The sequence below is a fragment of the Zalophus californianus genome, chromosome 17, assembly GCF_009762305.2.
Source record: "Zalophus californianus isolate mZalCal1 chromosome 17, mZalCal1.pri.v2, whole genome shotgun sequence".
Classification (NCBI taxonomy): domain Eukaryota; kingdom Metazoa; phylum Chordata; class Mammalia; order Carnivora; family Otariidae; genus Zalophus; species Zalophus californianus.
In genome coordinates, this window is record NC_045611.1 from 49,763,758 (window position 1) to 49,785,828 (window position 22,071).

Genomic DNA, 22,071 nt, shown 5'->3' on the forward strand with positions numbered 1-22,071 from the left:
GTTGATTTTTGAAAGCTTATCTCCCCTTGCCCTTCCCTGGCTGTGTGAGCTTAGGCAAAGCCCCTAACCTCTCTGTGCCTCAAGTGAAGGAGGAGGGAGACGGAGCGGGGGAGAGAATCGAATTCAGGGCAGGAGTTGAGGTCTCAGATCTCACCTGTGGGTACACAGGCACACGCCAGAAACATTCATAAATGAAACAGAAGGTCTTTGTGAGCCTTTAGGGTAGAACACAGACCTGAGCTGGTGACCTGGACAGCTCCTGTGTCTCAGGAGGGCGGGTCCCGGACTGAGCTCTGTCAGGTCTTAACCCCGAGTCCCTTTGAACCACTGGGCACTCCTTGGTTGACCTAAAAAAGCCAGTGGAGCCGTCCCTGGGTCCCAGAGGGACGGTATCAAGGGCACAATTCAGAGCATTTTAAGAACGCCTTTTTCAATCGGCAGATGGGGCTGACACACCCATTCCCTGAGGTCTCAGCTGCTTGGGACAGTGTTTGTGGGTACACACAGCCCAGGCCGCGGGGGGCCTGTCCTCACAGCCTCACACATTGGGGAGACTGGGCTGCTCCCCAGACAGGGACACGACATCCCAGAACAGTTGGGGCTGCGGTGGGAGAACCCAGGAAGGGCACCCGACCCAGCCTATGGAGAGAAATCAGGGAGAGCTTCCTGGAGGAGAGGCTGCTGGAGTTGAGGCCCTGCTATGGAACCCCTACCGCGTGCCCTGGGTCGGATCTCAGAGGAAGAGGCGTATTTTTGTGGCTGCCGTGGAAAGGGTGTGTGTGGGCAGGAGGGTGGGGGGAGAGGCCGCTATTGAAAGCAGGGGTGTAGGTGGGGGCAGAGCGGGAGATAAGGCGGGAGGAAGACGGTGCCTGGTGCAGGGGCGGCCTCCCTGGCAGGAGCCTGGACTTTCGCTGAGGGGCAGGTGGGAGTAGCTTCCCCAGGATCCATCCACACATGCTGAGTGGAAATGAGAAGTGGTGGACACAGCCCCCGTGGAGAACGCGAGCAAGTAAGGCCTTGTCCTCAGGCCTACCCCAGGCCCTTCCCACCCTGAGTCAGGGGGCCTTTGTCCCTGGAGCTTCCTGGGTTCTGAGACTTTAAGACAGTGTGTCAGAGATTTGCCAAGAATGCATTTCTATCATTCTTTAGTTCCTAAGCCTCTCTGATCTGATCCTTCTTCGTTCTTAAAACTCCACTGGTCTTTGCTCCTCACGTTCCCCAATTGCAAGCTTCTCTGAGCCTTTGATCCTTTGATTCTAGGATTCATTCATTCGCTTCAAAACTATTTATTGAGCCTCTCTGCTGTTGTCGGGCTGAGGATACGGGAAAGAACAAAATGGATAAGATTCCTGCCTTAGGGGAAACCACATTTACTGAGCCCTTACCACGTGCCAGGCCCCATTCTAGGAGCACACGTGTAACTTGTTTAATCCTTCAGCCAACCGGGTGAGTGAGAGACCCCTACAATCCCCATTACATGAATGAGAAAACCAGCCACAGGACTCCGGAATGCCTTGTTCCAGAAAGGCTGGGACTCCAGAATTCTTTACCCTTAAGATTTTAGGGTTCTAGAATTTTTTTTAAGACTTTATTTATTTGAGAGAGAGAGAGAGATCAGGAGTGCGGGCGGGGGGTGGGGAGGGTAAAGGGAGAAGCAGGCTCCCCGCTGAGCAGGGAGCCCGATGCAGGACTCGATGATGAACCCCGGGACCATGACCTGAGCCGAAAGCAGACGCTTAACCAACTGAGCCACCCAAGTACCCAGGGTTCTAGAATTTTTTGGCGTAAAGATTCTGTTGCACTTGGATTCAAGTAGACAATGGACACAGGAAAAGGTACTCAACCTTGATGTTGAGCCAGGAATTGCAAATTAGAACCACCCTGAGACGCTCACACACACACACACACACACACACACACACACACACACACACACACACGCAGAGTGACTCATTTTATTTTTTTTAAGGTTTTTATTTATTTGACAGAGACGCAGCGAGAGAGGGAACACAAGCAGGGTGAGTGGGAGAGGGAGAAGCAGGCTTCCCGCGGAGCGGGGAGCCCTATGCGGGGCTCGATCCTAGGACCCTGGGATCATGATCTGAGCTGAAGGCAGATGCTTAACGACTGAGCCACCCAGGCGCCCCGACTCATATTTTTAAAAGTCTGGCCAGAACTAGTGCTGGCAAGGAGATAGGGCAAGTAGAACCCGCAGCAGAAATGGGAAATGGGAGTAAAAATTGGTGCAGTCGGGATGCCTGGGTGGCTCAGTCGTTAAGTGTCTACCTTCGGCTCAGGTCATGATCCCAGGGTCCGGGGATCGAGCCCCGCATAGGGCTCCTTGCTCGGCGGGAAGCTTGCCTCTCCCTCTCCCACTCCCCCTGCTTGTGCTCTCTCTCTCTCTGACAAATAAATAAATAAATCTTTAAAAAAAAATGGTGCAATCACATGGGAAAACTGGCCGTATCTTGCCCTGGGGAAATAGACCCATCATCTGCCCCATCCTATGACAACTCCGCTCTTGGGGAATGCAGAAAAACGGGTGCTCCCTGGCACCAGGAGATGCACACATCCTTGTCAAAAGAGTCACTCATGTGTCAAAATCACACACGTGCCCGTCAATAGAAGAATGCATTAATAAACTGTGGTATATCGTGCAAGAAAAATAGTATACAGCCGTGCACACGAAGGCATTCCCATAGACCCAAGAATATGCACATACCTCACGGGGATACAACTGAGTGCAAGGAGCCACGTCTTGCACTGTAAGATCCCTTTATTAAAAACGCAAAACTGTAGTGGTCAGGTGTATATTCATAGGCAGTGAAAGTATTTTAAAAAGCCATAAAACCGGGCGCCTGGGTGGCTCAGTTGGTTAAGCGACTGCTTTCGGCTCAGGTCATGATCCTGGAGTCTCGGGATCGAGTCCCGCATCAGGCTCCCTACTCAGCAGGGAGTCTGCTTCTCCCTCGGACCCTTCCCCCTCTCATGTGCTCTCTCTCTCTCTCTCAAATAAATAAATAAATAAAATCTTTTTTAAAAAAGCCATAAAACCATACAAAAATATATGGGTTACTTTGAGGCGAGGGCAAGTGTTATGATCTGGAAGAGGCACGAAGGGGCTTCTGAGGCACCGGCAAAACCATTTCTGACCACAACTAACCGATCCCTTTATAATAGGTCGTGAAATGGGACATTATTATTTTATGCAATGCCCCCCTTATAGTTCATCATTTGAAAATACATATATTTTTTTAATCCCGCAATTCCACATCTCTCTGGTCCTCAGATGACTTGGTTCTCCAAGGGGGAAAAATTCCTGAACCCGGAGGCAGGAGGAGGCAGCTAGAAGCCACAGGAGAATTGGGATCTGAAACACACAATACGATCTGATTTTCCCAGAAGTGAGCAAATGTACTGTGACGATGCGTAACCACAGGAGGCCAAAGTGACAAGTTCCGAGGTGGGTGATGTCCAAAGTAGACACCACAAGCCAACCGCCGCCTCCCACCCACTCCTGCAGGGCACGGCCATAGGAGCCCCCATTTTTTCCATCTCTTACCAGCCAGCCCAGAGCTAGGTGCCCCGCGGGTACATCCTCACCAATGCCTGGTACCAGCCCCATGCTTTTCAGATGTGCAAACAGCTTGCCCGGGGGGTTGTGGAGCTGAGAGGCAGCAATGCTAGGGTTTGCTCCCGGCTGGCAACCCCATGCCACAAAGTGGGGGGCTGGAGACACCCTCCCCCCAGTCCTCACTGTCCTGGGAAGGTGTTGGAGGGCGGGGGTGGCCCCCACTGGGGCAGACGATGGCTGGGGACAGGGGAGGTGAGTCTGCCGTGGCCCAGGCTCAAATGAGGAAGAGCCTAGCGTGACCTCGGCTTTCCCAGGAGCCCAGGGAACTTTTGCATCTGTATTTTTAGGCCCTGGTGGCCGCAGGGACGGTTGTGGCCTCAGACTGGGGAGATGCCAACTTCCAGCAAAAAGGCTGGCTTTTCAGGAAGGGTGCTGTCCCTTCCTCTGGGATGGGCTCCGTGCTCTACCCTGGGGAGTGGGATTGAAAAGGCGGGGGATGCTCCAAGTTCCTTGGGGGAGGCTTGCCCCATCTCAGGGAGTAGCTAGGTTGGTGGGAGAGAGATACTTCCCCAACTCAAGTCTCTAGAAGCAAGCACTAATCTGATGGAGGAGGCAGGCAACAGCTCCCTCTGGGGCAATTCCTACCTTGTTTTAAATATTGGGGACAAGATTAATCTCACTCTCCCAGCCTCCTGGTACAATGGCCGATTCAAGCTACGCAACTCAGTGAGATAGTCTGATGGAGGAGGCAGGAGGCAGACTCACTCTCAGGGAACTTTAGTATGATTGGTGGAGGCATGCCCACTTTCTCCTTGAAGCTCTAGTCTAATACTCATCTGAATGTCCCCTGGAAGAGGGCAAAATGTCTCCCCTCAATTGAGAACCACTGTCCCAGGCAGATGAGGGAAACATGCCGCCTCATTTCCAAGGAACTCCCAGTCTAATGAGAGACATCCCCCAGCCACCCACCCAGAGAGAGTTCTGGGTCTGATAGGAGAGGCACCACTCACTCTTAGAGATATCTAATCTGAAAAGATGTCACACCCTCCTTGTCAGGGGGATCCTAATCCGGTGGAGGAAAAAGAACGCAACTCAAACGCACCACAAACTCCTACACCGGTGGGGAACATGTCCCCCACCTCGGGGACCTCCCAGTCTGATGGTGGAGGTCTTCCTCCCACCCTTGGCGAGCTCTAGTTTGATGAAAGAGCCAGCCTTCTTTCTTGTACATTCTCCCTCCTCCCTTGCCCACTGAATGAGGGTTCCCCCCTCCCCAACTCTGGGGTGTATCCTAGAATTGGGGAGCTTCTGCGGGAGGACACCACAGTTTCCCAGCCTTGGGACTTCCCTTCATTGGTCAGCCCAAGACCCGGGCACCACGGGGGTCAGACATGCCTGCCCTGCAGCTCACCTACCCGCCCCCCCCACCCCTGGCTCAGCCACCCAAGGCAATCACAGTAATGACACCACCTGGCTCTTTTTTTTTTTTTAATATTTCATTTATCTATCTGACAGAGAGAGACACAGCCAGAGAGGGAACACAAGCAGGGGGCGTGGAAGAGGGAGAAGCAGACTCCCCGCAGAGCAGGGTGCCTGATGCGGGACTCGATCCCAGGACCCTGGGATCGTGACCCAAGCTGAAGGCAGATGCTTAACGACTGAGCCACCCAGGTTCATGAGCTTCCTGTCCCAGCCTTGCCCGGGGCTTTTCCACCCCTGACCCCGCCAGTGCCCTACTCTGGGAAGGACAGGGTCCACCCCCACCTTCCAGACCAGGCTCAGAGAGCACAGACTGGCCGGAGGCCACCTAGCTGGAAACTGGTAGAGTGGAAGGGAGACCCAGATTTGTCTCCATTCCGATGGATGAGTAGGAGGCATCTGTGCCAGGTAAGTGCACCAAAGGCTTTCCTGCTGACTCACGGGAGCCTCCCAGCCATCACGTTACTCTTCTCGTGACTCAGAGGGGGAAACTGAGGCTCAGAGAGATCAGATGCTGCTCCGAAGCCACCCAGGCAGAGACAGTACTCGCCCTCAGATTGCCTGACTCCCACGGGCTGTCCTCACGGACGCTTAGAGACAGGAAGGCAAAAAGTTAGGGAGAGCCGTCCATGAGGAAGGGAAGTGGGGAGGCAGGATTGGGTAGGGGGGAAGGAAATATCAGGCCACCACGTCAGCCCAAGGGAGAGCCCCTGCAGCAGACTGCCCATTAGAGGAACCCCACAGTAGGCAGAAATGGCCAGAACCCCCTACCTCGCCTGGCTCTGTCAATGGCCAGAGGCTGCCCAGGAGATGGTGTCCCCGACTGGCAAGCTGAGGCTGAACTTGAAGGAGCCAACTGTGGGAGGCTGTCAGCCAGCCATCCGCACGCCTGCCACAAATCTTTTCTTGAAGGGGGATCCAAGCAGCGTGCCTCTGTGGCAGCCCCTCCCATACCTATATTAATAATAGCAATCATGGAAAAATGATACCTTCCATTTACTGAGAACTGAGCTCCTTGCCCGCTTGAGCTGATGCACGTTAACTCCTGTGACCCTCACAACAACCCCGTGAGGATTCACTGCTTTGTCCCCGTTTTATAGATAAAGAAACTGAGGCCCAGAGAGGGTAAGTCACTTGCCCAGGGTCACAGAGCTGGTATTCGAACCCAGCTAGACAGTGAGCCCCCCATTGACAGATGAGGACGCTGAGGCCCAGCATGACACTGCCTACCATCTGTCTACCATCACCTCCCCGGAACCCCTCTGACCTTCCCCAAACCGCCCCCCTCAACCCAGGGCAGATGCCAATATCCCAGATCTCTCCCACCGCATCACCTTTGTCTGATCAAGGCAGTGCATGGGGCAGAGGGTGTCTGGTCTCAAAGCCTGAGGAGAGATGTTGCAATCCTCTGACTCAGCATCGTGCGTGCAGACCCGGCAAGAGGGAGAAAGGGGAAGATTAAGTCTTGGCCAAGGCCCCAGATGGGCTGATCCTGCTTGGTGCCAGGGATTCCAGAAGCTGCCAAGGCCCCAGGGTGGGGAGGAACCAGGAGGTACAGGGCAGGCTGCAGGAAGCTGGCCTGCATTCGCCCCTGGGGGTGGGGAAGGGGCAGCCTCTGGGAGCAGAGCTGTCTGCAGACCCAAAGCTGTGTGACCTTGGGCAGGGCCCTCCAGCTCCAGGCTCGCATATGTTTTCCTCTGCCTTTGTAAATTCGCTTGCTCTCCCCAAACCTCTCTTAAATCGAAATCTATACCTTCCTGCTGCACTGTGACCTTCCCTCCATCAGCTTGACCTCCCTCCCCTGTGCCTGGAGGCAGGAGAAGAGCCTGCAGAGAGACCATAGTCCCTGCAAATCTCTGACCACAACTTTGGCTTTTTGGGTCTGAGTTTCCCCTTCTACACCCTTCCCACCCAGGGAGGGAGGGAAGGGTCTGGAGTTAGAGAGGAGAGGTCTCTAACTGTGGTCTCTCCAGACGGCACCCCTCCCAGGTCAGCGGGTGCAGCCATCAGGGTGCTGGGGACACACAGACCTGGCAGAAAATCTCGATGCTCCCTCCACTCTGTCCCTTGCCATATGACCCTGGGGCAGTGACATCCCTCCTCCATGCTTGCTTCTTTCTCTGTAAAATGGGGCTTTTGGTTGGATTTCCTCGCAGGGTGTCTAGAGGATTGAGTGTGCCAGTTCCCAGTGGGAGCTCAGCCCAGAGTGAATGGGCCCATCTTGTCTCACCTCCGGATGGAGAAGGGTGACAAGGAAGGCCTGGCCTGAGGAGTTAAGGCAGGCAGTATGGAGACAAGAACGGTCATCATGCATTCCATCATTCCTTCGGCACACCTGGTCTCAGTCGGCTCAGCAATCCTGTGAGGCAGGAGCTGTTATTATACCCAACTATAAAGTCACAACAAAGGCACAGAGAGGGAAAGCCACGTCTCCAAGGTCACACAGCTCTCACATGGCAGAGCAGGGCCCCGGACCCATGTCTCCAAGCCCCGCAGGGGGAAATCCTAATTTCCTCAATGAAATGGGTCCAGCTGTTGAGACTCTGTGATTAATTGATAATAATAATAATAATCACGTTTCCTGTGGTTATAATAAGGCAAATCATAATTGCAGCCACATTGCATCCAGTGCTTCCTATACATCAGGCTGGGCAGGGTGGAAGCATTCGTTTCTTGATTTAGTCTGTTTTATGGTAAGGAAGCCAAGGCTCCATGAGGTTAAGTAAGTGCGTGGAAGTCACACAGCTAATGAAGGCAGAAGACACGACTTGCACTCAGGCCTCAGCTGGGAGCAAAAATTGGGGCAGAAAAAAGGCCCAGGAATTAAGCTGATGGGAACCTAGGGTCTGACAAGCACTACCCTCCCCTCTGGAAGGCCCCCAAGAGCTAGGAACCTGCCCCAAGCCCCCAGCCTTCTAGCTGGGCCTTGAACAGGTACAGCCTTGGTCCTTCCTTCCCCCAGGAGGATGCAGGGGAGGATGAGGGGGGAAGAAGCCGTAGGAAACTGGAAACGATTTGGACAGATACAAAGGGCGGCCTGCAGGAGGGAAAGTGGTTAGACGCAATGTAGGACTTCCGGGCCCTCTCTGGGAAGTTTCTGGGACTCATCCAGGGGCTGCCCCTGCCAGCAGAGGGCCTCCAGAGCTCAAGCCCAGAGTGGGGAGACCCTAGTTCTCCCCGCCTGGGGCACAGGGAGCCAGGGGGGAAAGGAGGGGGCAGCCATCCTGGTTCCACATCCTCCATTCCCGACACTGGAGGGAGGCGGTTGTGGGAGCTGGGACTTTCCTGAGCAGTAGAAGATTCTGGGAAATTAGACAGCTGTGGGGCGGGGCTGACTCCAGGCCTCCCTTCCCTTCCCTTCCCTTCCCTTCCCTTCCCTTCCCTTCCCTTCCCTTCCCTGGGTCCCTGCTTGGTCCCAAGCACGCCTCTCTTCCCTCTGCCCCAAGGAGGCCCTCTTCTAACTGCTCCTCCTCCCTCAGACCATGCTTTCCATCCTCAGACCCTCAGGTCTCCCCCCCCCCCCCGCCCCGCCGCAAATCTCCTCTTCCCTCAGAACTCCCCCCCCACCCCAGCTCTCCCCTCCTCCCTCAGAGCTGCTCTCCTCCCTTGGTCCTCCTCAGACTTCCTTAGACAGCGCCCCCTCCTTCAGACCTCCTTCCCCTCTCTCAGGCCCTCCTCCCTCAGACATTCCTCCTTTCCCTCAGCCCCTCACCTCCTCCCTCAGACCTTTACTCCCTCCCTTCTCCCCCTCCCTTAGACCATTTACCTCTCTCAGACCTGTCTTCCACCTTCAGAGCCTCCTCCCTCAGACTTTTATCCCTCATCCATCCTCAGACTAAGAACCCCCAGCACGCTCTCTCTCTCTCTCAGCCCTTCCAAACCCTCTCTGGGCCAAGTACAGACACCCCCCCACCAACCAGTGCAGCCTAGGCCCACGTGCTACAGGAAGACAGGGAGTACAAGGAACTTGGGTGCCCTTCCAACCCCACCTCCTAGTATCACCACCTTGACAAGCCCCGCCCCTCTGGGGCTCAGCTTCCCCTTTTGTGCAGTGGGGTAGTGCTCCATATAGGACCTGTCTGCTGTCCGAGAGTCCCCTCAGGCGAGGTCTGAGGGGATGAGAACACCAGCACCCAAACTTTCCAACCTAATTCCTTCACTTGAAGCTACCCCAACATGGGGAGGCAGGGCATGACGTTGGCCCCATTTGCCAGAAGACCAAACTGAGTCTCAAGACAAAGGACTTGTCTGAGGTCCCACGGGGAGCAAGGAGTGGAGGTGGGATTTGGGCCCAGACCTTGCCCCCAAATGTTTCCCCATTACAGGGGCTAAGGGACCCAGAGAGAGGCAGAAAGGAGAGAAGGGGGGAAGGGGTGAGGCCTCTCTCTGCCCACAGCTGCTCTTCAAATCCCTGGTTAACGATCCACTGGGGTGGAGCCGGAGTCCTGGGCAAAGTCCCTTCCTGGGGACCGGGGCCCCACACCGATTTTCAGGGCCCCAGAGAGACGCTGCTAGGGAGACAGAGACACAGACAGAGATTGGGAGACAAAAAGAGAGAGGGGGCGGGGCCGGAGACGGGGAGAGGGAGGCCAGGGATGGATGGAGGGACAGAGTTGCAGAGACAGGGGGAGACACAAAGAGAACCAGGGGGACCTGCGTGCCTCCTGGACAGATCCGGGGTGCAGCCCCCATTCCTCTGCGCCACCCCCCCTCCCAGGTCCCCAAAGCCTCCCCCTTGGCCTCCCGTAACTCGGTGACCGGGACTCAACCCCAGCGACAGCCCCGCCTCAAGGGAAATCCGGGAAAGCCCCGCGCCGCTGGGGTCCCTCCCCGGGGCGGAGAGAAGGGAGGGAGGGGAGGGACCCCGGAAAAGGCCCGCCTCTGCCCCTCCCCGCCCACCGGCTCCAGCCTGCCTCTGAGTCATGCCCCCAACCCGCCCGGCCTGTTCCCCACCCACCAACCCCGCCCGGAGGGGAGGGGATGGTGGGGGAGAAGGGGTAGCCAGACTGCCACCCCCACCCCCACCCGCACCCCAGGCCCGGGCTGTGGTCGCCCTGACTCTGGTCTTGTGTCTCCGCGTCTCTTGCTATCTCTCTGTCTCTCCTTCCCTTGGTCTCTCACAGTCTCTTCGCCCAGAAGTTCGGGCTGGGTGCAGGGATCCCTCAGGGGGAGACACATCCAGTGTTTCTCTGTGCACTTTCCCACCGCACCCCACCCCCAGCGAAGTTCAGACCCACTGTCGGGACACCTGGAGGCAGAGATGGCGACAGGACAGGCAGAGGGACGGTGCCTGGGCGCCTGCCGAGAGCAGTCCCTGACCTGGGGGTGTCTTTTTTCCTCCCGCAAAGGAGGAAACGGCTCAGCGAAGGGAAGTGCCTGGTCAAGGTCACCCGGCGAGGAAGTGGGGAGTCGGGACTCGAACCCGCGTTCTAGCGAGCCCAGGGCCTCCTGGAATCCCTCCCTAGGGGAGAGGCTGAGGGCAGACAGCACTCGAGAGACCGAGAGATAGTGAGAGACACAGAGACAGGAGAGACATAGGCAGTGAGAACCGAGACACAGAGATAGAGATACAGGGAGAGGGAGAGAGACCGAGTCCCAGAAAGACACACCTATCCGGACGGGAGAGTCAGAGACAGTCAGAGACTCAGAGATACAGAGAGAGAGAGAGAGAGAGAGAGAGACAGTCAGGAAGACCAAAACACTGAGGCAGCGACTGAGAGAGCCCGCACCCGCAGGGGGTGGGGACCCCCGCCGCCTGACCCCGCCTCCTGTCCACCCCCCCTCCGCCGGGGCCCAGCAGCCGGGGGCGCCGCGGGGTCGGGAGGGGGCGGGCGCGGGCGGGGCGCTCGGCGAGCCGCTCCGCGAGGCGGCGGGAGCGGCGGCGGGTCCAGGAAACCCCTGGGGCGGACGGGTGGCCCCGGGGGGGTGGGGGGGGGAGACGGCGGGGGGGGGCGGGGGCGGGGAGGCGGGCGACCGGTACCGCCCCGGCCGACAAAAGTCCCTTCAGTTCAGCCGGCGGCAGGGGAAGTCCCGGCGCCCGGCGCAGCCACCCTCCCGTGCCGCCGAGCCGAGCCGCGCTCCGGCCGCCCGCTCGGCCGCCGTCTCCGGCGGCCCCATGCCCCGATGCCCCGCGGGGGCCATGGACGAGGGGCCCGTGGACCTGCGCACCCGGCCCAAGGCCGCCGGGCCCCCCGGCGCTGCTCTGCCGCTCCGCAAGCGCCCCCTGCGCGCTCCCTCCCCGGAACCCGCCGCCCCCCGCGGCGCCGCGGGTCCAGTTGTCCCCCCGGATCCCCTAGGCGGCGGCTCCGACTCCCCGGCGGTCCCCGCGGCCCCTCACGGACTGGCCCGGCCAGAGGCTCTTTACTACCAGGGTGAGTGGCTCCCACGGGTCCTGGCCAGGTGGGGGTCAGACAGGGCATAGGGTCCCCGGAGCCACAGAACGGTTCAGGACGCAAATACAGGGGCTCCCAGGGTTCTCCCAGCTGAGAAGCAGGGGGCCAGAATCCAAGGTCCCAAGGACACAGATATGGCATAGTTCCTGGGGAGATGGGAGGGGGCAGAGCCTGAGGTCCCGGGGACGCGGTTATGGGATCATCAGGGAGCAGTGCCTTGGGACACAGATATGGGGGTCCCAGGACGCTGGGTGTCAGGGGTCCCTGGGGGACAGAGCCCAAAGTCCGAAAGCCACAGAGGTGGGGACCCAGGAGACAGTGCCTAGCCGTGCAGATATGAAAGTCTCCGGGAATCAAGGGGGCAGAGCCTATAGTCCCAAGAACACAGAGTCATAAGCTCTTTAGAACCCGAATATCTCGGATTATGAGGACTCAAGGCTCGGGCCCGAGAAATTGGGGTTCTTGGCATCCAGATACGTGGTGTCAAAGGGAGTCAGGGAAACAGCAACTCGGGTTCTTAGAAGACAGATATTAGGGATGTCAGCATATCAGAATCTCAGGAACCTGGTATCAGGGAAGAGTGGGAATCAGGAGAACAGAGTTGGAGTTTTAAGCACCCCAATATCTGGAATCACAGGGATGCAAGGAAACAGGCCCAGATAATGGGGGTCCTGAGGAGCCAGTAGGACAGAGATCTGGGGCTCTGGGCACCCAGTTATGTATGGTCACACAGGCTCAGGGTCTCATCTGAGGTCAGGAAGTCAGGGGGTCACAAAGTCACGGCTTGGGGAGGGAGGGGTCTAGGAATGGGGGACAGGACTGGGAAATTCTGGGACTGAAGGATTTAGGGCCAAGATGAAGAATTTAGGCAAAAGGCTGCAAGGCACCAAGGCCTGGTACTGGAGATATGAGGACCTGCAAACTTGGGGGTGCACGGATGGGGGCCCCCAAGGATCAGGAGATGACAGAAGGCCAAACACCATTCTCCCCATCCTATCTCAAGGAAGGGGCATCCCCTACCACAGCTGTGCCACATCACCCATCCCTGAGTGACCCCAAAGCTGCACAGAGCCCATGCCTAGTGCTTCCAGATTTTTCCAGTTCCTGCACCTTCCCCCATCAGAGTACGGGCAGTTAGAAAGCCTCAGGGTGTGCATCAGGAGGCCCGCCACTGCCCCCTCCCCTTTCCTGTTCCTTGGATGAGAACCCAGGCCTCAGTTTTCCCCATCTGTGTGATGGGTGGTAATGGCTTCAACCGCTGCCATGGATGGTGTCTGACTCCACTCTTCTCTCCTTCTGACCCACCCTTCTCCCCAACTCTCTACAATCACCCACACCCTACACCTAGTGCTTCATCCATTCTTATCTCCTTCAACCACAAATTTACTCAGCAAATAGGCCCTGGGGTCGGTCCCCCTCGTGGGTGATGATGAGGTTCAGGGCCATGCCCACTAGGAGATGGGGAGTCAGACTAGTGAAGAGAAAAGTGACAACAGTGACCAGGGCTCACAGGGGATGGTGAAGGGGGAAGCCACCTGAGCCCAGATGGATGTGGAAGGCCAGTTGGTCTTGGGCCTTTATGGCCCGGTATGAAATGCAAAAGGTACCTAGGAAAAGGGGCAGGTGACACAGCAGGTGCGAAGGCCTGGAAGCAGGGGTGGGCTGAGGGTCTGCGGGCTTGGCCTCACCCATGTCCTTTCTCTGTCCAGGACCTTTACTGCCCATATACCCAACCCCAACTATGGGCTCCCTCTTTCCTCTCCTGAACCTGCCTACACCTCTGTACCCCATGGTGTGCTCCATGGAACACCCCTTGTCGGCTGACATCGCTGTGGCCACCCGTGCAGATGAAGACGGAGACACGTGAGTAAAGCACCCCCCCCATAAATGCCAACCCTCCACCCACCTCACCCACCACAACACAGGGCCACTCAGCTTGGGCTTTCGAGTTCTCTCAGCCTGTCCCCACTGCTGGCTGTGACTTGGAGCCTAAGTCTTCTCCCCCTCCCCTGCTCTGTGCCTCAGTTTCCTCTTCTGAAAAATGGGCAGTCTGAGAGCACTTACCTCCTAGGACTCTTCTTGAAGCAGGGGGCTTCAAAATTTTTATCAAAATCCAAACATGAGAGGGGTGCCTGGCTGGCTCGGTCGGTAGAGCATGCAAGCTCTTAATCTTGGGGTTGTGAGTTCAAGTTCCACGTCGGGTATAGAGATTACTTTTAAAAAATAAAATATCCCTTGGGCGCCTGGGTGGCTCAGTTGGTTAAGTGACTGCCTTCGGCTCAGGTCATGATCCTGGAGTCCTGGGATCGAGTCCCACATCGGGCTCCCTGCTCAGCGGGGAGTCTGCTTCTCCCTCTGACCCTCTTCCCTCTTGTGCTCTCTGGCTCTCATTCTCTCTCTCTCAAATAAATAAATAAAATCTTTAAAAAAAATAAAATAAAATATCCCCTAAGATACCCCAAAATTCTTTTAAAAAAAAAATCCAAACATGTGAAAGATACTTCACTGATTGATTTGTTACGTGAATTATACATGTTAAGCTCTCAGCACTGAGCCTGGTAGGTTATAAGTGCTCAGTAAGTATTAACTAATATTATTGTTATGATTACTTTATGCTAAACCCAGCACACATCCACACATAGAAGCTTGAAATAAAACTTGCACAGAACAAAACAAGAGTCACCCTTACTAGATGGGCTCTACTCTGTATTTTCTATTCTGGTCTGTTTCATGGTCATAGAGGTCAATTAATTTGAGGATCCCTTTAAACTGATTTCACAAAGGGGCGCCTGGGTGGCTCAGTTGGTTAAGCGACTGCCTTCGGCTCAGGTCAGGATCCTGGAGTCCCGGGATTGAGTCCCGCATCGGGCTCCCTGCTCGGCAGGGAGTCTGCCTCTCCCTCTGACCCTCTTCCCTCTTGTGCTCTCTGTCTCTCATTCTCTCCCTCTCAAATAAATAAAATCTAAAAAAAAATAAAAATAAAAAAATAAAAAATAAACTGATTTCACAAATCCCATAGTTTATCCCCTGCGGTTGGGAGAACGTGCCCTTGAGGCTGCTGAAAACCCCTGCAGGGGAAGGGTCAGCTCTGTGCCTAGCACACAGTAAGCACTCAACACCCTTCACCATGCCAATTATTATTTTATCCACCCAGGTTTGAATTTCAGCTGGCCACTTTCTCGCCCCTCTCTGCCAGAGTTTCCCCCTGTAAAAACAAGAACTATAAGCATGTGAAAGTCTGTGAGGCAGACCAGAGATCGCCTCTATAAAGTGCCTATCTGGGAATTGTAGGGTTGGAAAGGACAGGCTCAGGGCTGCAGAAAATGGGGCGGGGGGAGGCCTCCATCACTGGCCAACTTGGTGACTTTACATCCCTGAGCCTCGATGCCCCTTTCTGGAAATCGGGGCTCATCTCGGACCTACCAAAATTAGGATTCAGTGCAATGATGTACACACGCAGAGAACATACAATAGGGCCAGGCACACAGTAGGTCCTTCACACAGGGGAGTGGGGCAGGGGGTGTTCTCACAGAGCTCCCCAGGGGCTTCTGGGCCATTCTGTGAGTCTAAGCAGGAGAAAGTGCCTGAGAAATCTAAAAGGCTGAATAAAACTAGTTCCCTCCCACTCTGGGTACCTCTGGGGTCATCTGCGAAATAATTTGTATCTGCCCCCAGGGATGATTTGTTTGCAGCCTGCGAATGCAGGGTGCAGAAGGCGACCTGGCACACCAGTCTCAAATCCTGCGCCCCACCCGCCCTCCCCCGCTCTCCCCCCTCTCCCCCCTCCCCTCCAAAGCAAACACTTCAGCCTCAGCTGCCTGTTGGGGGAAATCCCTTCCCGCAGAACTTGACCGCAGCCCAGCTGCTCTGCCTCCCCCACGTCAGCAGCCGTCACTCACTCGCAGCCTCCCCCTCCTGGCGTTCAGTCTAACCTTAACCCCTTCCGCTGGGGCCAAGACTTTACCGGAATGGACAGCTGGCTAGCCTAGGGGTGGGGGAGGGAGACACGCTAAGTCTGGGTCCCCAAAGCAGCCAAGCTTAGTTGGGAGCCTGGACTTCTAGGGACTCAAGAGAGCAAGAATCTCGGGGCATCTGGACCCTCAAGAGGTCAGGCACCGGGAAGCTAGAGATCTCGGTCTGCGAGGGGGGGGGGTGTTCTGAGTCCCAGAGAGCAGACGTTGGGGTACTGTATTCCTTGACCCCTGGGGGATTAAGGAACAGGGTATACAGAGCAGCTTGGGGATCTATAACTCACAGGGACTGGGGAAGCTGGTATCCGCAAAGAGTTAGGGCACACCGTATAACCGGGTCCTATGAGATCTCAGGGGTGGTTGCCGGGATCTGGGGAGAGCGAACCAGCTGGAGTCTGAGCCCTGAAGGGTGGAGTTCCAGAGGGGCCCCTAGGCTGGAAAACTTGGGGTCCTTCCCCCCAGGGAAGCTTGGGTCTCTTTGGTTGGCCTCCCTCCTGCTCCACCCCACGCGAGGATGGAAGTGGGGGTGCCGGGGGTGGCCGGGGTAGATCCCCGGCGGGAGGCTTCCCTCCCCCGGGAGCAGGAAGCGGAGCCCCGCCCAGCAGACCTGTTACTGGAAGTCCGAGGGCTGGGCCGCCCCTCCCGTCCCCACTTCCTCCAGCCCCGCCCCACCCCCTGCAGCCCGCGCGTTTATGGGAACTCAGGCCTGGACGGTTTCTCTGAAATCATTCGCTCCCTCTGCCCTCGCTTAACCCCGCCCGCCCCGAGAGGGACCCAGGCCAGGCTTCCTGGGAGATGAAGGGAGGGAAGGGAGCCCTTCTCCGGGCCGCACCCCACCGCATCCCCGCCCCCCCGCCCCGGCCCAGGTCCGGCCCCTCCCCCAACATTTTCCTTTTAAATTTGGCTTTCACGGATCGGGATCTCCGGGTTCAGCATTTCACCTGCAGAGCTCCTGTGGGGAGGTGGGCGCTACCGTACGGAGGAGAAAACCCGAGGGCCACGTGACTTTGGTCTAGCACACACAGCTAGGGAGGGTTGCAGCCTAATCTGCACCCCTGGCCTGCTTAGCCCCGAAAAGCCACCACCACCCCCGGGGAGAGGGGGGTGAGGTTGCTGCAGGATCTCTCCACCGGCACCAGAGCACTTAAGGGAGCTGGTTTATCGTGTGGATTTTGGAAGCACATCCCACAGTGGGGAGAACCACTGTTCACCTGCCTTAGCAAGGCTCTAGTTAGTAAGAGGCAGTGGTGGGTTAGAAAGTCGTTGCTCCAGTAAATGGACGTCAAGGGAACGTTGTGCAGCCTGTGTGTATGCAGTCACCCTTGTAAGCTCAGTGCTAATGTCCCCCCCCAACACACACACACACACACACACACACACACACACACACACACACACACACAGTCATCCCAGACTGCCCCCTCAACTCTAAATGGCTCTTCCAGGTTGGGGGCTGTGGGAAGGATCCGAAGGGTATTGGGAAGCAGGACTGAGCAGAAATTGGGCTGCTGGGAGTCTCAGCAGGGCCTTAGCTGCCCCACAGGGACTGGAGCAGCTGCAGCGGCCTTTAGAGTGGGGCCAGAAGGCTAGGCCCTCTATGCCAGCACTGACAGGTCACTGGATGCCATGGGATGGCAGCTGCCCCTGCTCATGACCCAGGCAAGCAGTGCTTTTCAGCGGAGGATAATTCCCAGAGAGAGCTGAGAGCGGACAACCTTCCCAGAAGCTGGGGGAGAGAGTCCTTCAGTGTGGAAGGGGGGATCTGGGTCGCACAGCCCCGGGTGTCCAGAACAATGACCCCATCCGCGTACATCCCACCTCCCCTCTGGGCAAAAATCCCTCCAAATAGATGCTCTGGGGTTAGAGGCTGAGCGTGACTTGCAGTGACAACTGCTGAAGAGAACTTCCCACTCAGGTCACAGATGAGCAAGCCAGGGCAGGACGAGAGAGGTGGGAGCACACTCGCCAGCCTCAAGGATGGCCAGGGATCACTGCCATGGATTCCTTTATTCAGGGCATGCTTGTGGAGCAACTGCTGTCAGCCCCAGCCGCGCTCCGGGGCACGGGGCAGGGACCAAAGCAGACAAAACGCCCTGCCCAGGTGGCGCTGACATTCTAGAAGGGGAGATTCAGACAGGAAACAAAGCAAACTGTACAATGTCGGGTGATGATGTGGAGGAAAATTAAGCGGGGGGGGGGGGGGGAAGGGGAGTGAGCCGTGGCCACACCATTCCGGCAGAGGCCCAAATGCGGGGAGCAAGTCGTGCAGATGATCTGGGGGATGACTGTTCCAGACAGAAGGAACAGCCAGTGCAAAGGCTCTGGGAGGCAAGTAAGCATGCTTGTTCTGTTTGAGGCACGGCAAGGAAGCCAAGCAGAGCAAAGAGAGCAGTTGGAGAAGAAGCCAAAGGGATTGAAGAGGGGGAGGCAAGATCACAGAGGGCCTGTTTGGCCCTGATTCCGAGGGTTCTGAGCAGAGGAGGGACCTGACCTGATTGAGGTTGCAAAAGGGTCTCTCTGGCTGCTATGTGGGAGACAGACAGCAGAGCAGGGGTGGAAGGAAGCAGGGAACAGTCCAGGAGGGAGGAGATGGTGGCTGAACCAGGAAGGAGAGAATGAGGGTCAGGAAAAGTGGCTGGATTCTGTATATGCTTCCAAAGTACCTGGCACGTGTTCGACTTGGCACCACGGAGTGTATGGGGGTAAGAGGTGACCAGCCCCTGATGCTTGTGATCTCCCCCATCCCCAGGCCACTCCACATTGCGGTGGTGCAGGGCAATCTGGCAGCTGTGCATGGGCTGGTCAGCCTCTTCCAGCATGGCGGCCGGGAGCTGGATATCTACAACAACCTCCGACAGGTGAGCCTGGCGGCCTGGATCTTATGGAAGAGAGGCCTGAGGGTCTGGACTCCTGAGTCCTAGGAGCTGGGGGGTCCTGAGGAGCTGGTGGGGGGCGGCCGGCAGGGGGGAGCCTTACTCTTGAATCTGATCGGAGGACTGACTCCAGATTTCTGGTCCCGGGATAAGACTGGAGCTCGGGGTCACGACTGGGATGCAGGGCAGGGCACAGGTCCCTCACAGTCTCCGTGCCCCCCCCAGACACCGCTGCACCTGGCAGTGATCACCACATTGCCATCCGTGGTCCGGCTGCTAGTGATGGCTGGTGCCAGCCCCATGGCACTGGACCGCCATGGCCAGACAGCAGCCCACCTGGCGTGTGAGCACCGCAGCCCGACCTGCCTGCGGGCCCTGCTGGACAGCGCGGCCCCGGGCACCGTGGACCTGGAGGCCCGCAATTACGACGGTGAGCCCCTACCCCGGCGCCGGGTGGGGCTGTCTGGCAAGACCTGAGGTCTTTCCGGGGCTCCAAAGCCCCAGCCCCAGGTTAACTGAGTCTTCCTGTACCTCAGGGCTCACTGCCCTGCACGTGGCCGTGAACATGGAGTGCCCCGAAGCCGTGCTGCTCTTGCTGGAGCGCGGTGCCGACATCGACGCGGTGGTGAGCAGGCGCGGGCCGGAAGTGGGGCCAAGAGGAGCTGGGGGGCGGGGGCGGGACCCCCCAAGAGGCGGCGCTTGCGTGGGAGACGGCGCGAGTGGGTGGGGTGGGGCTTCAAGTATCTAACCCGATTGAGATGCTGGACCAAGCTGCTGGGATATTGGCCGCCAGCTGATTGGGCAGAGCTTGGAGAGGCTCAAAGACCTTCCCTCCTTTCTGCAGGACATTAAAAGCGGTCGCTCCCCGCTCATCCACGCAGTGGAAAACAACAGCCTTAGTATGGTGCAGCTGCTGCTGCAGGTGGGTACGGCCCCGGCCCTTGGCCTCTCGCCCACCCTTTCCTCCAGCACCAGCCCAGCAGTCGCTCCGTCCCTGGCTTCCAGCTCGGGCTCCCGCTCTTGCTCCGCTTCCAGATCTGTCCCTTCCTTCTAGGCCTCGTTATGTCAACCCTATGCCTCACCCCCAAGGCCGCCGTCTTGTCCCGGGACTTCTCCCTTTCCTCCCCCATCCCCAGAATGAGCCGGGCCCGGCGCAGACTGCCTTGCTCACCCTGCCTTCCCGCTTTGGCCCCTTACGCGTCCTGCCCCTTCCGCCCCGCCTCGACCCTGGACCTTTCCTTTCTCTGACTCCGCCCCTACTTCGGCGGGCCGGGACCGCGGGCCGATCAGCCGGAGTCCAGCCCGGGGTGATCAGCCCGCCAGCCCAGTCCCGCTCCGGCCCACCTTGGGTTCTGGCTTCCACCCTTCTGTCACCCACCCCGGATCTGGTCCCGCGTCCGGGCCACCAGCCTGCGTCCCCCGCCCTCCGCTCGGACCCCATCCCGGCCCCGCCCCTCCTCTGGCCCCGCCCCATCCACCGCCCCGGCGCGGGTCCGGCGCGGCGGCGGCCGTCCTGACGCGTCCCTCCCACCCCGCAGCACGGCGCCAACGTGAACGCTCAGATGTACTCCGGCAGCTCGGCGCTGCACTCGGCGTCTGGCCGTGGGCTCCTCCCGCTCGTGCGCACGCTGGTCCGCAGCGGCGCCGACAGTGGCCTCAAGAACTGCCACAACGACACGCCGCTCATGGTGGCGCGCAGCCGCCGGGTGAGTGTGCGCGCTGGGAGGGCCGGTGTCCGAGCGCCGGCCCGCGTGGATGCGACACCTCGGTGCGCGCGCGTGTCTGTGCCGGTGCGCGGGGAGGGGGAGGAAGCGGGGCAGCCTGTGGGTCCCAGCGAGCTCTGACAGGGGACATGGAGGCACGAAGCAGACCCCGTGCACGACGAGAACGGAGAGAGGGAGAGCAGTGTGGGCAGGAGTAGCCGGGTGGTGACCCCCCAGCTTCCCACAGGTCATCGACATCCTGAGGGGGAAGGCGACCCGGCCTGCTCCTGCATCACAGCCAGAGCCCTCGCCGGAACGCAGTACCACCACCTCCCCTGAGAGCAGCAGCCTCCTCAGCTCCAACGGTGAGAACCGGGCTCCCGCCACCAACTGCCCAGCCCGGGCTCCCCCGGACCCTCCGGGCCCCCAGCCCCTGCTCCCCCAGAACCCTCCAGGCCCCAGCCCCTGCTCCCCTAGAACCCTCCAAGGCCCCCAGCCCCGCCTGGGCCAGAGCCCTCCAGGCCTCCAGCGCCTCCTCCCCCAGAACCTTCCAGGCCCCCAGCCCCTGCTACCCCAGAACCCTCTAGGCCCCCAGCCCCTGCTCCCCCAGAACCTTCCAGGCCCCTGTGCCCTCCTCCAGACCCCCAGAGAGGGCCGGGCCAGTTGGGTCTGGATCCCGTGGCTCATGACGCTCACCCCCGTCTTCTTCCCACAGGTCTCCTTTCTGCATCACCCTCCTCCTCGCCCTCCCAGTCTCCCCCCAAGGACCCACCTGGATTCCCCATGGCTCCCCCCAGTTTCTTCCTTCCTCCCTCATCTCCACCTGCCTTCCTGCCCTTCGCTGGGGTCCTCCGAGCCCCTGGCCGGCCGGTGCCCCCCTCCCCAGCTCCAGGAGGCAGCTGAGAGGGATGGGGGGGCAGATCTCAGACTCCTGCGGAGGGACCTCCCTGCCCTGTGGGGTCAACCCTCCTAGAAACTGTGAAGACCTCACTCTGCCCCCCCCCTTCAGGACCAGGATTTGCACAGAGGCACAGGCATCTACCCATAAGCCCCTTCTTCTGAGCAAAGAGATTCTCCGGCCTGGTCGCCCACCCAGGACTCTCACCCCTATCATTCTCAGGCACCAGTCCCCTGTCTGGAATTCCACCCAAATTCCTTCTGCTCCCCCACCCCGCCAGAGCTGGTGGAACCAGGGAATAGTCACTCCTCTCCCCTCCTCCACCCGGATGGACGAGGAGGGGGAGATGGGCCGAAGACAGGCACTGATAACAATGTAAATTATTAGGCATTTTGGTTGGATTTCTTTTGTAATAAACTATTTTTGTACCATACCCGGGCTGGGCTGGGCCTCTTTCATGGGAAGGCCTGGAGGAAGTGCGCTCGAGTGCGCACAGCTGTTCATCGCTCGCCAGCTGACCCCAGGAGTGACCTTGTGAGTCTCCGGCTGAGGATGACACGTGTGGGTGACTCTGGGACTTCTAGTGTGTTCCTTCTGTTTTGTCACTGTGCCATCATTTGTGGGGACGATACACGCGTGTGACATCTTTGTGGGGGACCCTTTTGGATTCCATAGTGACCCTGGCTGTCTGCATGCGTGTGTGTTTCTGAGGTTCCTGGGTCCCTGGGGTAACGCAGCTGACTGTCAGGTGACTGATGGTCTCGGGGCCCGTGTGTGCGTGTGCAGCAGTTGTGAGCGTTCCCAACATTGAAACCTGTGGTCACCCTATGACTATTGGTATGTGACTGCCTCACTCGGCGTGCCACGTTTTCTATTCGGTGATTCCAGGCCCCCGCTGACATACTAGGTTTGGGTTTTGACTCTGTGGATGTGTGACTTAGGTATCACTCAGGGTTTGCCTTCATCTTCTGTCACCCCTGTCACAAAGCACCACCCATTTAACAGCTTAAAACAACTGATTGATTCACTTACGGTTCTAGAGGGCAGAAGTCCAAAATCAGTTTCACTGGCCCAATGTCAAGGTGTCAGCAGGGCTGATTCCTTTCTGAAGCTCTAGGGGAGAGTCCATCCCCTTGCCTCTGCCAGATTCTAGAGGCACGCGCGCTCCTTGTCTCATGGTC

At 58.1% G+C, this 22,071-nt stretch overlaps 1 protein-coding gene across 1 annotated transcript; it reads left to right on the forward strand.

Moving 5' to 3' along the window:
- Positions 1-11,035: 11,035 nt before the first annotated feature.
- On the forward strand, positions 11,036-21,323 carry BCL3 (BCL3 transcription coactivator). Its single transcript, XM_027619891.2, has 9 exons — positions 11,036-11,424; positions 13,155-13,308; positions 18,166-18,274; positions 18,515-18,719; positions 18,826-18,914; positions 19,134-19,211; positions 19,828-19,995; positions 20,240-20,357; positions 20,708-21,323. The coding sequence occupies exons 1-9, from the start codon at positions 11,169-11,171 to the stop codon at positions 20,893-20,895; spliced, it is 1,365 nt and encodes a 454-aa protein (XP_027475692.1). The 5' UTR covers positions 11,036-11,168; the 3' UTR covers positions 20,896-21,323.
- The last annotated feature ends 748 nt before the right edge of the window (positions 21,324-22,071 follow it).

What these genes read in the sequence shown, in the direction of transcription:
- BCL3 (XM_027619891.2), top strand. Translation starts at nt 11,169, where the DNA reads ATGCCCCGATGCCCCGCGGGGGCCATGGACGAGGGGCCCGTGGACCTG. An exon ending in TGGTGGCGCGCAGCCGCCGG is followed by an intron (nt 19,996 to 20,239) that starts GTGAGTGTGCGC and finishes AGCTTCCCACAG; the next exon opens with GTCATCGACATCCTGAGGGG. An exon ending in CAGCCTCCTCAGCTCCAACG is followed by an intron (nt 20,358 to 20,707) that starts GTGAGAACCGGG and finishes TTCTTCCCACAG; the next exon opens with GTCTCCTTTCTGCATCACCC.